The sequence below is a fragment of the Pelobates fuscus genome, chromosome 9 (assembly GCF_036172605.1).
Source record: "Pelobates fuscus isolate aPelFus1 chromosome 9, aPelFus1.pri, whole genome shotgun sequence".
NCBI classification, from domain to species: domain Eukaryota; kingdom Metazoa; phylum Chordata; class Amphibia; order Anura; family Pelobatidae; genus Pelobates; species Pelobates fuscus.
The window spans coordinates 112,763,190-112,776,176 of NC_086325.1; the positions used below are offsets into that span (position 1 = coordinate 112,763,190).

The following is a 12,987-nucleotide window of genomic DNA, read 5'->3' on the forward strand; positions in this document are numbered from 1 at the left end:
GGATAAGCAAGGAATGATTTCAATTGTGCCACACTGGCCTTTTATGCAATTCCCCATGCAAGGGGTACTCTCACATGGACCTTGTGGGGAACTTGCAAGATAAAGAGATGCCAATGGTGTTCAAATGTATGACAATCCCTCCCTTCTGCCTGAGAGATAATTGAGCCAGATACTGTACTAACTCATTATCTCCAGGTGAAAAAGAACACAATTTGCAGGTAACCTGAAATTACCCCAAAAACTCACATAACCCCCACACAAGTTATATCCCCTGATAGCCCCGATCTGTGGGAACAACAAATGTAAAAAATCACCTAGATCGGTTCAGGAGTTTAAACGTTTTATGGAGTGGGGCTGGTCTCAGTGGTGTTCAGGCTGCCGAGTGTCTGATAATAGTGGAACACACAGCACAAACACTACAGTTTAGTAGGTAGTAATGTTGCAAACAAACAGTGAGGAGGGAGCAGCACATCCATGCCTACAGAATACATACTATGCGGTCCTCTCATAAAAAATGAACCTGCAAGAGAGAGGAAGAAAAAAAAGGGGGGGGGGGAGGCAGCCATGTGGCCAGTAGAACCCCCATGCAGCGCTGCTGAAACACAAAGCGATCATGTGTGAACCGTGCTACTCAAACAAAATGACCACCACGGAAACATGCAGTGGCATATGGCGGCAAATGCAGCCGCTCGGCACAAAGCACCCGTCGACCAGGAAAGCACACATGACACACGCGGGTAAGCACATGGCACAGACTGCTGAAATCTGTGCGGGGGTTGGAGGCGCAGGAGAGCGGATAGGGGAAAAGGGGCACGAAGGACTTAAGAGTGCCGTGACTGTAGCAAAGCACAGTGAGGGGAGACCAGAGCAGGGGGAAAAAAGCACCAAGTAGTCCACACAAGCCCAAACACCCCACACAAAACTAGATGGTAGATAAACAACCAAATATACTAGACTAAATACAGCAGACAGCAAAGCAAAATGCAGCATATATTACAATATGAAAAAGAGTAATAAACACAACCCTGAGCAAACACACTCTCTCTGAGTTAGGGAATGTTCATCTGGCACACAGTCCAAGAGCCCCACACGAAAACTAGAGGGAATAAATGACCAAACCTACTAATCATTTACAGCTTAGAAATCAAGGCAAACATGCAGCATAAAGTAATACATCAACATTAAAGCAATAAACAGCCCAGAGCAAACACACTCTCTGAGTTAGGGAATGCTCATCAGACAAACAGCCCAAAAATCCAACACAAAAACTGGATGGAATAGATAACCAAACATACTAACTAAATACAGCTTAGAAATCAAGACAAACATGCAGCGTATAGTTATACATGAACAATAAAGCAATAAACAGCCCAGAGCAGACTCACTCTCTGCGTTGGGGAGTGCTCACCTGGAGGCAGCATAATTCTACCCTCTACGGAACTCGTAGTTCATAAAACCGGGAAGCGCATGAAAGATGGCGAACGGTGTGCCCCAGTGCTTCACTACCCTATTAGGTCACAATGACCCTAGAGTTCGACATCAAGACCAACACTGACTTCGCTGGGTCGGGGCCGCGTTCTTCGCTACAGTATTGATAAATACCTGCGTCTGCTCAGATTAGGCCATCCGAAGTTCTCAAACCTCGGCCTTGGACGGATGACATCAGTAGTGAAGGGGACTTACGTTCTATATGCATAATAGGCATCGCTAAAATGTCATGATTCACTGAAGGAAGTTAGCTGTTTTTTGTTTTTTCTTCTTCGTATTGATGCCAGGATTTCAGACCTTGAGTTCATAGAACTAGGTCCCTGAATCGAGGGCCTATTCTGGTGGGTAACCAGCTTCAGAATTTCACGATTGCATCGACCTAGATGATCCACTATACCTTATCTTCAGCCTGACAAGCGTCCCTTTGGGCCCTACTCGGGTTTCCTTGACAGGGCTGAACTTCTGCTGGGTGGTACAATTCAGCCATTCGATCTACTCCACTCTTGCCCTATAGGGACAGTCCAACATGGACTGATTCTGTTGCTCATTTTCTTCTACACCATCCTTCTAGTTAAAATGTTGTTGGGCGAATTTACACACTGCCATAAACCCTCAGATTCTGTATACTTCTGTTTCATTTGCCAAAGTTGGTGCTCCCCCTGCGGAATGACCGGCCACATCTGGTCCACCTGTATACCCTTCGATTCAAATTTGACCCTTGGTGTTCCACCAAGCGGCTAAAACCAGTGACTGCTCATCTTCAGGTCTAAATGTGTTTTTTTTTTTTTTTTTTTTTTTTTTTTTTTTTTTTTATATTGAGGCGCCATTAATAGTTCTTGGTCTACCACAGTCCCAGGTTCCTCAATCCGCTTCGAGTACTGGAGACATCTAGAGTGCGACCATGTGCCCCTCCGCACACTAGCCCGCGTGGTAGACTTTTTATTTCGGATGAAGACCATTCACCGCTTAGATCAAAGGGGAATGGAATGACTCCATTTGGTCCTGTCCCGAGCTTTATCATGGGCTCAGATGCGGATCTTGAGGTTGGAGAAATTAGAGCACATTCCTTGGATGATCGGAGAAGCCATCGATTACATCAAGATTCAAATACGGATGGCAGTTTCTTATGCAAGCCCAAGCCGCCAGTGCCCTTCAAACTATTATGTCTGGCTGTGTATGGATTAAGGGTCGACATTACTGTACATCAACCAATTTGATGAAACCGGGCCATGGTTTCCCAAGTACAGCAACTCTAACTACGGATTGAGTTTCGTCCGCACTTTGAGGATCAACAACTGGCATCTTCTTCGAGGTTTGACATTTCTTCTTGGATAGAGAATATCTTTGCATTCATTGGATTCTAGGATTTCGGTTTCTCTTCCGTGTGTGTTCAGTGTGCCTTTTGTCAATGTTTTGTCGCAGTTTGAAAGAGGAGGTTATGTGGGGGAAGGGAAGCTTAATTGTATCTAACTTTTTCCGATTGGTTGTTTTTTCTCTGTGTTAATGTGCTACTGTGGAGTTCTAGTAAAGAGAGACTTAAGCAAATACTCGCCTCCTGTCATGTTATAAAATTAAGATAATAGGTACACTAAAGCTAGTATAATCTATAATTATCTTGGTTGTTCTATTAAGACTTTAAAGGGACACTATAGGCACATTAAGTGTCCCAGTCCATTTAACCCTGTAATTGTAATTATTGATAAACTGCCATAATTACCTTGCAGGGTTAACTCCACCTCTAGTGGCTGTCTACCACGTCTCCATATTCTCTGATGGGAGGAAGTGAGAGAGAGCTAGCCACTTCCTCCCAGCTTGCACAGATACAGCCATGCAAGAGTGGGCAGCTATGAGGGGGGTCAGACCGGTAGAGGAGAAAACCCCAAATACTACCATCCTCTGCCAGCAGAAGCCACCCTCCTACACCTACAAGGTAGGAAACTGGACACACACACAAAAAGACTGATTTATAATGCTTATTAGTAGCATTTGGGCTGGAAGAGTTTCATAGCATAGTACCACAAAGAAAGGTTATGTAATTTTGGTCACTATTTGGTAATAAGTGTTTGAAGATTACTTATATTCATTATTGCTTATTTGTTTCCCTACATTTCGTTTAACCCCTTAAGGACTGAGCCAAATGTACACGTTGTGAACAGAACAAAATGTAAACAAAACCTGGCATTTGCGCTATGTCTGTCCAACCGTAATTCACCTTTTCATATTAAATGCACCCCCCCCTTATTATATATCATTTTATTCAGGGTACACTGGGCTTTTATTTAATATCAAGTACTTAGCTATGAAACATAATTTAATATGAAAAAAATGGGAGAAAATAAGAAATGTTGTAATTTTTTTAGTTCTACATGACATTTTAACTGTCAATGTCATAATACTGTTTGCTTTTACTGCAATAAAATACACATATTTGTATTCAGCAAAGTCTCACATGTAAAACAGTACCTCCTATGTACAGGTTGTATGGTGTTTTAGGAAGTTACAGGGTCAAATATAGCGTGTTACATTTGAAATTGAAATTCGCCAGATTGGTTTTGTTGCCTTTGAGACTGTATAGTAGCCCAGAAAATAAATGTACACCCATAATGGCATACCATTTGCAATAGTAGACAACCCAAGGTATTGGGTATAGACAAAAATGGGATACAGCTGAATAAACTCTGTTCCAGACAAAGGGTCCTAGTAATGGAAAGTCTCCTGAGTGGATACTCAGCATACCCAAGATATTGCAAATGGGGTATGTCCAGTCTTTTTTAGTAGCCATTTGGTCACAAACACTGGCCAAAGTTAGCGTTAGTATTTGTTTGTGTGTGAAAAATGCAAAAAACGCCAATTTTGGCCAGTGTTTGTGACTAAGTGGCTACTAAAAAAGACTGGACATACCCCATTTGCAATACCTTGGGCTGTCTACTATTGCAAATGGTATGCCATCATAGGGGTAATTTTCTTTCTTGGGCTACCATAGGGTCACAAAGGCAACGTAAGCAATCTGGTGAATTTTAATGTGAAAAAAATGAAACACAAGCCTTATATTTGACGCGGTAACTTTGGAAAACACCATAAAACCTGTACATGACGGGTACTGTTGTACTCGGGAGACTTCGCTGAACACAAATATTTGTGTTTCAAAACAGTAAAAAGTATCTCAGCAATAATACCGTCCGTGTAAGTGCTGTTTGTGCGTGAAAAAAATGCAAAAAACGTCACTTTCACTGGAGATATCATCGTTGTAATATATTTTACTGTTTTGAAACACTAATATTTGTGTTCAGCGAAGTCTCCCGAGTAAAACAGTACCCCACATGTTCAGGTTTTATGGTGTCTTGGAAAGTTATAGGGTTAAATATAGTGCTAGCAAATTAAATTCCCTATACGTAGTGTCAAGTAAGTTTTCCCCACGTATGACAGGCCACATGGACAAGTAATCATGTATGTGACATGATCAGTGGTACATGTAATGTAATGGGGTATTTTGATTTTTAAGCCACTATGAGGATGGACAAAGGTTGTACCACTGATCATGTGGCAACAGGTTACACAGCCACTGCATTTATAGCACCCTTTCTTAGAGATCTGTTTGGTTTTACGGTAACTTGCTACTGGGTCATTCTTCACCAGAAGGTCCTTCAAATTTTTCTTTCTTTTGTAGCTTATAATCGGGGTGTCTTGAAACATCTTGGGTAATGTTTTATCCGACCGCAGCATTCCCCAATGTTTATAAAGTGATTCTCTGATTTTTGCGGTCCCTGTATGAAAAGTGATGGGCAGATAGATCTTGGGTTTTTTCAATGTTTTGACGGTTCTGGAAGTAGATTTCTCCCGATTCCAGATGTCTAGTGCTCTGGTGTGTAATATATGTGGTTGATATCCTCGCTCTCTGAATCTCTCCCACATCTCTTTAATCTGATCATCACATTTTTCTATTTCCGTGTTGTATCTCAAAACTCTGAGAAACTGTGATACAGGTAATGACCGTTTGAACTGTTTAGGATGAAAGCTGGACGCCATCAGTAAAGTGTTGCGGTCGGTCTTTTTCCGATGCAAGGTGAATTCCAGTTTGTCATTTTTCTTATATATTGTGACATCCAAAAATTGGATTGCCAGAATATCATGCTCAACACTCAACTTGACTGGCGTGGGTAATAGATTGATTTCTGAGATCATAGTTTCCAAGTCAAAGTTCCAGTCCAAACAAAAAACAGGTCGTCCACGAAACAATATGTTGCCCATATTTTTGTAGAATGTACGTCTGTTCGAACATAAACATATATGCATTGGCATATGATGGTGCCATGGCCGCCCCCATTGCAGTTCCCGCTAGCTGAAGAAAAAATTGATTCTCAAATTTGAAGTAGTTACATGAAAGTGCTATAGACAAAAATTCCATGAGGTATTCGATGGGCGGTCCTTCGTATAATGTTGATTTGATCAGGATTTCTCTGAGAGCTTGTATACCTTCCCCATGGGGTATAATGGTGTATAGACTTTGTACGTCCATTGTTACCAAAAGTGCTGTATTTTCCACAGAAGGATCTTGGTTAATTCTGAACATAAGGTCGTGTGTGTCCCGTATGCATGTAGCTAAATCTAATACACTGTTCTTAATGAAGATATCGATGTACTTGGCAATCGGTTCCAGAAAAATAAAAATTTGAAGGACCTTCTGGTGAAGAATGACCCAGTTGCAAGTTACCGTAAAACCAAACAGATCTCTAAGAAAGGGTGCTATAAATGCACTGGCTGTGTAACCTGTGGCCACATGATCAGTGGTACAACCTTTGCCCATCCTCATGGTGGCTTAAAAAGCAAAATACCCCATTACATTACATGTACCACTGATCATGTCATATACATGATTACTTGTCCATGTGGCCTGTCATACGTGGGGAAAACTGACTTGACACTACGGGATCGAATACGAGGACACCGATCCACGATTATGACTGCATTTAGGGATCAACACAGCGACAAACCTGTTGCCAAACATTTTTTAAACATGGAACACAGACTACCTACTTTAAGATTTGTGGCCATAGATCACATCCCCCCGATGCCGAGAGGGGGTGACCGATCGAAGATGTTGTTACAACGGGAAGCCCAATGGATACACCGATTGGACACTGTGGCCCCGAAGGGGCTTAACGAGAACATAGTTTTCTCTATGTTCTTATAATCTGAATATTTACCGGTTTTCCTTAAGTGTATATAAGCTGTTTACTTTTGCTCTTTGATCTGTGAACATAGCCTTGTGCTCGATAGGGGCAGATCCCTTCTACACAGGGTTTAAATTACGTCTCTTTAGTCAGTACCTATATCAGAGGCAGTCTAACTATAGATATATCCCTTCGGGGATGGACAGCCCCTACCTTATATCTTTATATTTTTATATTTTTCTGGTTCGGGACGGATGCTTGTCCCTGATGTTTCTGTTTGTTTTCTGTTTGGTTTCTGTTCTCTCTTATTCTTCCTTTGTTTTTGCATCTCTTTTTACTTGTGTTTATCCATTTATAATGGAGATCTTGACCTGTTTCTTATGCTTCCTTACCGTTTGGCGTATGGGATAATGTATCCATTTAATAATTGTAAGATTTAGCTTATGAATATTCATTCTTAGTCTACTTTTTAGACTTAGCCTGTATAGATCGATAGGGATAAACAGTTGTTGATGGTTGGGGGGGTCGTTGGACTCCCTCTATATTTGGATTTATTTTGGTATATTTGGATAATTGTATTACTTTTAAAGTCTCAAAAAAATTTTTTTGTCATACAGTAATGCTATTTATAGTCGTCTTTGCATACAGAATGTTAGAACTATGCCTGTCTATCACTGTATTTTTAGAAATATTGTATATGTTTTTCACAATTTATAAGGTATATTCTATACACAGGATTTTGCACATATCTTTCAGAGGAGATCAGCACTATTTTTTCACCTGCTTACCGGGTTTAGTTTTTGTTCACCTATTTTGTGTTCACACACTCTTCAACACGTTTATATATAGCATGCACTGATCACCTAGTGGATTATTTTATATAGCTGTGTATAGCTTTGGATATTGCTACAGATATTGTTTATTGCACATATTGCGTACACATATTCATATTTCTCCCCTATGCCCTGGGAGAGATGCACTCGCTATTCAATCAATTGTTACACTGGTTTCTTAGCAACGATTTGGCACGTCAGCACGCACGAATCACAGCCAATTACGTTATGTCACATGATCGCGAGTACACTTCCGGGTATACACGACGGAGGTGAGGGAACTGTATCACGATTGGTGAGTACATTATTTACTTTCTCTATATATTTGTTATATTTGTGGGGATACATTGATCCTGAGGAAGACCCTAAGGGGTCGAAACGTCGATCGGATAATGTTAACCTTGTCTGGAAAATAAAGTACCGATTTATTATTTATCAAGACCTGAGAGTGCATCTCTTATTCCTTCGTATATATATATATATATAGTTTAAAATATTTTTATTTATATATAGGTATATATTTATGTATATAGATATATATTTCGTTCTACGTGTATTTTGATATAAATATATATATTAATATCACAATACAGTTAGAACGAAATAACACACATCTATATATTTTTTTAATTATTTATTTTTAATTATTGTTTTAATTTTTTTTACATATTTACATATTTTTTTAGAATATATATATATATATATATATATATATATATATATATATATATATATATATAAACCATAATTATATATATATATGTTTAATCAGTATCAGTCTACGTGTAATTTGATAATAATATGTGTGTGTGTGTGTATATATATATATGAGATCTAAGTATATACTTTTTTTTTTTTTTTACACTTATTTAACTTAATTTAATTTTATTTCTAGCCAGCAGGAGGACTACCTGTCAGGCAGTCCCTCTGCTGGCAATGCACCAGGCAGCTAACCCGGCCATGTGATTGTGAGGTCTTCGCAAGGACTAAACTCTCACTTTGCCGGGGGGGCTGCTGGAGGGCGGACGTGCCGTGGGGGGCTCCCTGGGAGTCCCTCCAACTGCGATCGCTGGCGACCGGGTAAGTAAGAAAAAAACGGAGGGCGTACAATTACCCCCTGCGGCGTTTTGGGGCTGCTTAGAATAGGGCGTAATTGAACGCCGTCCGGGCTTAAGGGGTTAATATGTGTTATACTAGACCAGGGGTCAGCAACTCATGGCACGTGTGCTATGCATGGCACTCGAGTTGCCTTTCCACAACATTCAAGGCTGCTGGAGACAAACAGGCTCTGGTTTATCAGGAGTCCTAGTGGAACTTCAGATCACATTTTCCCAGCACTTGTGAATGGGAATATGCACTGGAGTAGAGCAGTCCCTGACCTTGACCTGTACCTGGCCAGCACAGCCCCTACTAGACCCCAGGGAAGCCACCCACACTGTTGACACATAGCTCCCCCCATACAAATAATGCAAAGAGTTCACCCACAATTACACACAGTCCCCACAAACACACCACTCACAATCCACATAAATGCACACAACCCCACAAGCAGCCTTTCACATATACACACCATCAAACACACAATGTGACATATCATCCGCACACACAGCTCACATTTATAAATATCATACACAATAGCACAAACTACTCATGAACATATACAATATAACAATATAACAGTCCACGTGCACAAATACAATATACACACCTCAATATAAAATAAAAATAGGATTGGCATGTCAAGGGACTTCAAGATCTTGTTTTGGTACAGTTCTACCAAAGGTTTGCCTACCCCGTACTAGACTATTCAAATCTTACATGGTTTCATATTGATCTTAATACATCTGAGACACTTTGATTATAAACATGGCCCATAGTATTTGCTTATGTAAATTTAAGTAGGTATTTGCAGAGACCCATGACAGAGTCTGTGTAATAGCTATTTGAAAAACTGTATTGCAATAGGATACTGAAATTTAGCACTGGTCCCATTGTTTTCTTTGCAGTATCAAGGCTGCAAAAAATTTACTCTGTATGCCCTTTGTTGGTGTTAAAAGAATAGGGCAATAGCTGAGTGTATCTATTTGGCTGCTTTGTCATAAACCACAGTATGTAATGTTTTACAAACGAAATTCAAAACTGACTTACTTCTTTGTCTTCTTGAATGGATCAGCAATGTGATAACCAAGCTTGCATTTAAATTTGCAGACAGAGCCCACCCTATGGCCACCAGAAAGACAGCGTTTTGTCTGCAGTATGGCATTAGGAAAAGAAGGAGGAGCCAAACACAAAAGCTCACAGAATGCTTCAGGAAAAGACCACAGTCCATCATCCATGCAATTCAAAATATTATTGGTACCTACAAAGGAAATATATCTATTGATTTCTGTTGAACTAAGACAGTGTATGGAATAATACAATAGTGACTTTCACATCTAAAAAAGTGCTCCAAGTGCAATATTTTTAAACAAAATGCAATAATTGAAAATACACTTACCTTTTTGGATATAAACCTGAAGACCTCCTCACAATGATCTTCATATATATATATATATATATATATATATATATATATATATATATATATATATATATTATTGTCTGTCCCTAAACGGGATGAAACGCGTAGGACGACTGTTATGCTGAAAGTTCAATGTGAGTGAATAAATTAATTTTTATACTTTTGGTTTGGATTGCATCTTAACTGGAATTGTATTGTTTCTCTTTACCAATTGGAACGATCTTACTGAAGTACCAACAGACCTGCACCTGCACATATATTGAAGGCTTATATAACATCTAACCATTGAGAGTGGCCATTCATCATATATTTTAATATTGTGATTGCACAGCTCTGCACTATGTTGTGTCATTTCTTCCCTTAAATAGGATTTACCCCATGTGTGTGTATGTATGTATGTATATATATATATTTCTTTGTGAACTAAGACAGTCACGGGACAAGAAAAAATATAGAAAACTCTACAGCAGTAAAACATTGTTGTCTTTATCCTTCCATATAATATTTACTCACTGTGCTGGAACACGAACAATAGATATTACCTTTTGAGAAGTTAGGTTCATCAAAGTCTGAGAAGAAGAACACTCCCTCCAAACCTTTGCTGGACTCAAATATAGAGTTGAGCGAACCTAAACTGAAAAGTTTGGGTTCGTACTGAACATTAGGTTTTTTTGGACCCCGGACCCGAACACAGACATCACTGTATGTTCGGGTTGGAGTTCAGTGTTCGGCGATTTAATGGTGCGTTTTCAAAGGCTGCAGGGCAGTCAATCAACAAGCGTTTGATTTGTGCGCCCTAAGAAGCCATCACAGCCATGCCTACTAATGGCATGGCTGTGATGGGCCAGTGCAGCCTGTGACCCAGACTCTATATATAAGCTGGAGTCGTGTAGCACCACACACACATTTGGTCTTATTAGTGTAGGGAGAGGATGCTGCCGCTGATAGGGACAGCTTAGGAAAGAATTCTGCAAACTAGAGTCAAAATAGAGTCAAATAGAAGCTTCAAATACTGCGGTTACATCAGAGTTTTAAAAAGTAATTTTTATTTTGGTGCTAAATAGTACATTAATGGGGTAGTACATTAGTGGGGTGCACTTCATATCTGAGAGTCAAATAGAATCAAATACTGCTGTCAATTGCCGTTTAAAAAAAATTGGGTGCTAAAAAGTACATTAGTGGGGTGTACTTCATATCTGAGAGTCAAATAGAAGCGTCTAATAGTGCGCTTACTCGCAGTGGTAAACATTCTAATTGTTTTGCTGCTAATCTACATTTTGGGGCCTGTTCATATCTGAGAGTCAAATTGAAGCATCTAATAGTGTGCTTACTGCACACTTGTAAACATTCTAATTGTTTTGCTGCTAATCTGCGGCTTACATTGGAGTTTTAAAAAAATTTTTTTTGGCGCTAAATAGTATATTTGGGGTGTTTATTCCATATGAGAGTCAAATTGAAGCATAACTTTGGTTCAAATTTACTACATTGGTCACTTGTAATATTGTTTCACACCTACAACACTTGTTACACAGATCTAAGTGATTGATATTTTCTACACTAGAAACTATCAGATTACAAGCTGCTATATTTAAACCAGTGATCAATAGTGATGTACCGAACTGTCCGCCGGCGAACAGTTCCCGGCGAATTTAGCGTGTTCGCGTTCGCCGCGGCGGGCGGACACATGCGCAGTTCGATCCGCCCCCTATTCGTCATCTTTGGGCAAACTTTGACCCTGTGCCTCTCGGTCAGCAGACACATTCCAGCCAATCAGCAGCACTCCCTCCCACCTCCCTCCCAGCATCCATTTTAGATTCATTCTGAAGCTGCATGCTTAGTGAGAGGAGGGAAAGTTTAGCTGCTGCTGATTAGATAGGGAAATTGATAGCTAGGCTAGGGTATTCAGTGTCCACTACAGTCCTGAAGGACTCATCTGATCTCTGCTGTAAGAACAGCACCCCAAAAAGCCCTTTTTAGGGCTAGAACATCAGGCTGCTTTTTTTTTTTTTTTCCTGTGTAATGTAATTGCAGGTGCTTGCCTGCCAGCTTCTGTGTGAGGTTCACATTGGATACTGTGCCTACTTGCCAAGTGCCACCACTCATATCTGTTTTTTTTTTTTTTTTAATTCTTTATTTTTGGTCGTGACATATAGTGAAATGATCCTTAGACGTTGCAATGACACGGCTTTCGCAGAAGCCCTCAGTAGCAAAGGAAAAGAAAACAGAAAACAGGCATTTAGGCAACTTGCAATGTGGCTTACGCAGAAGCCAGAACATTTACATGGTGGGACAGTCTCATACTAGCATATTTATAAGTGCATAATTGGTTCGCACCCTGTGTTGAGGAGGAGACAGCTGTGCCGGTCACGACACCCACAGGCATCCCGGTCGGCCGCCCTGCGGGGGCCTGTGTAGAGGCCTCACTGCCACATCGCACTGTTGCTTATGGGTTCAGTCATGACATATGCCAAGAGCCTCATTGCATATAATATTACTGTGGCGATTTCAGTGGTCACTGCAACATGCTATATGGTCAACGTTGAAATTTTAAAACTTTAAATCTGCGAAACTATGTGGTGAAGTTGAAACACCTAGCGAGATTTGAGGAAGGAAAAGAAAAAGCAGGGGAAGGAAGAAAAAAGAAAGGGGGAAAGGGATGAAAGGTAGGGAGGGGGGGGAGATACCCCCTGTCGGGAGACGGCACAGGCTGGCAGGGGTGAGGAGTACGGGCTTATGGGTCAATGTAAACTTCCCATGGTTCCCAGACCTTGATGAAGTGTGAGTATGTGTCTCTCACCTGCGCAGTGAGCTTATCCATGAGAAACGCTTCCTTGATGTTGCCTATGACTCTGTCCAAGGGTGGTGTGTCTATTTGGAGCCACGTTTGCGCCAGAGCGCGTCTGGCCGCCAAGTTAATCTTGTTCACTAGCTTCTGTTCCCTGGGTGGGAGATTGTCGATGGGTTTGGCTAGTAA

General features: G+C 40.5%; 1 protein-coding gene across 1 annotated transcript in view; it reads right to left on the reverse strand.

The window, feature by feature from the left end:
- Positions 1-12,987, reverse strand: part of PAPPA (pappalysin 1) — a 2,329,021-nt gene that overhangs the window by 626,724 nt on the left and 1,689,310 nt on the right. Inside the window, exon 16 of the mRNA XM_063432310.1 lies at positions 9,641-9,851. Within this exon, the coding sequence (XP_063288380.1) occupies positions 9,641-9,851 (211 nt within the window). The remainder of the gene's footprint in view (positions 1-9,640; positions 9,852-12,987) is intronic.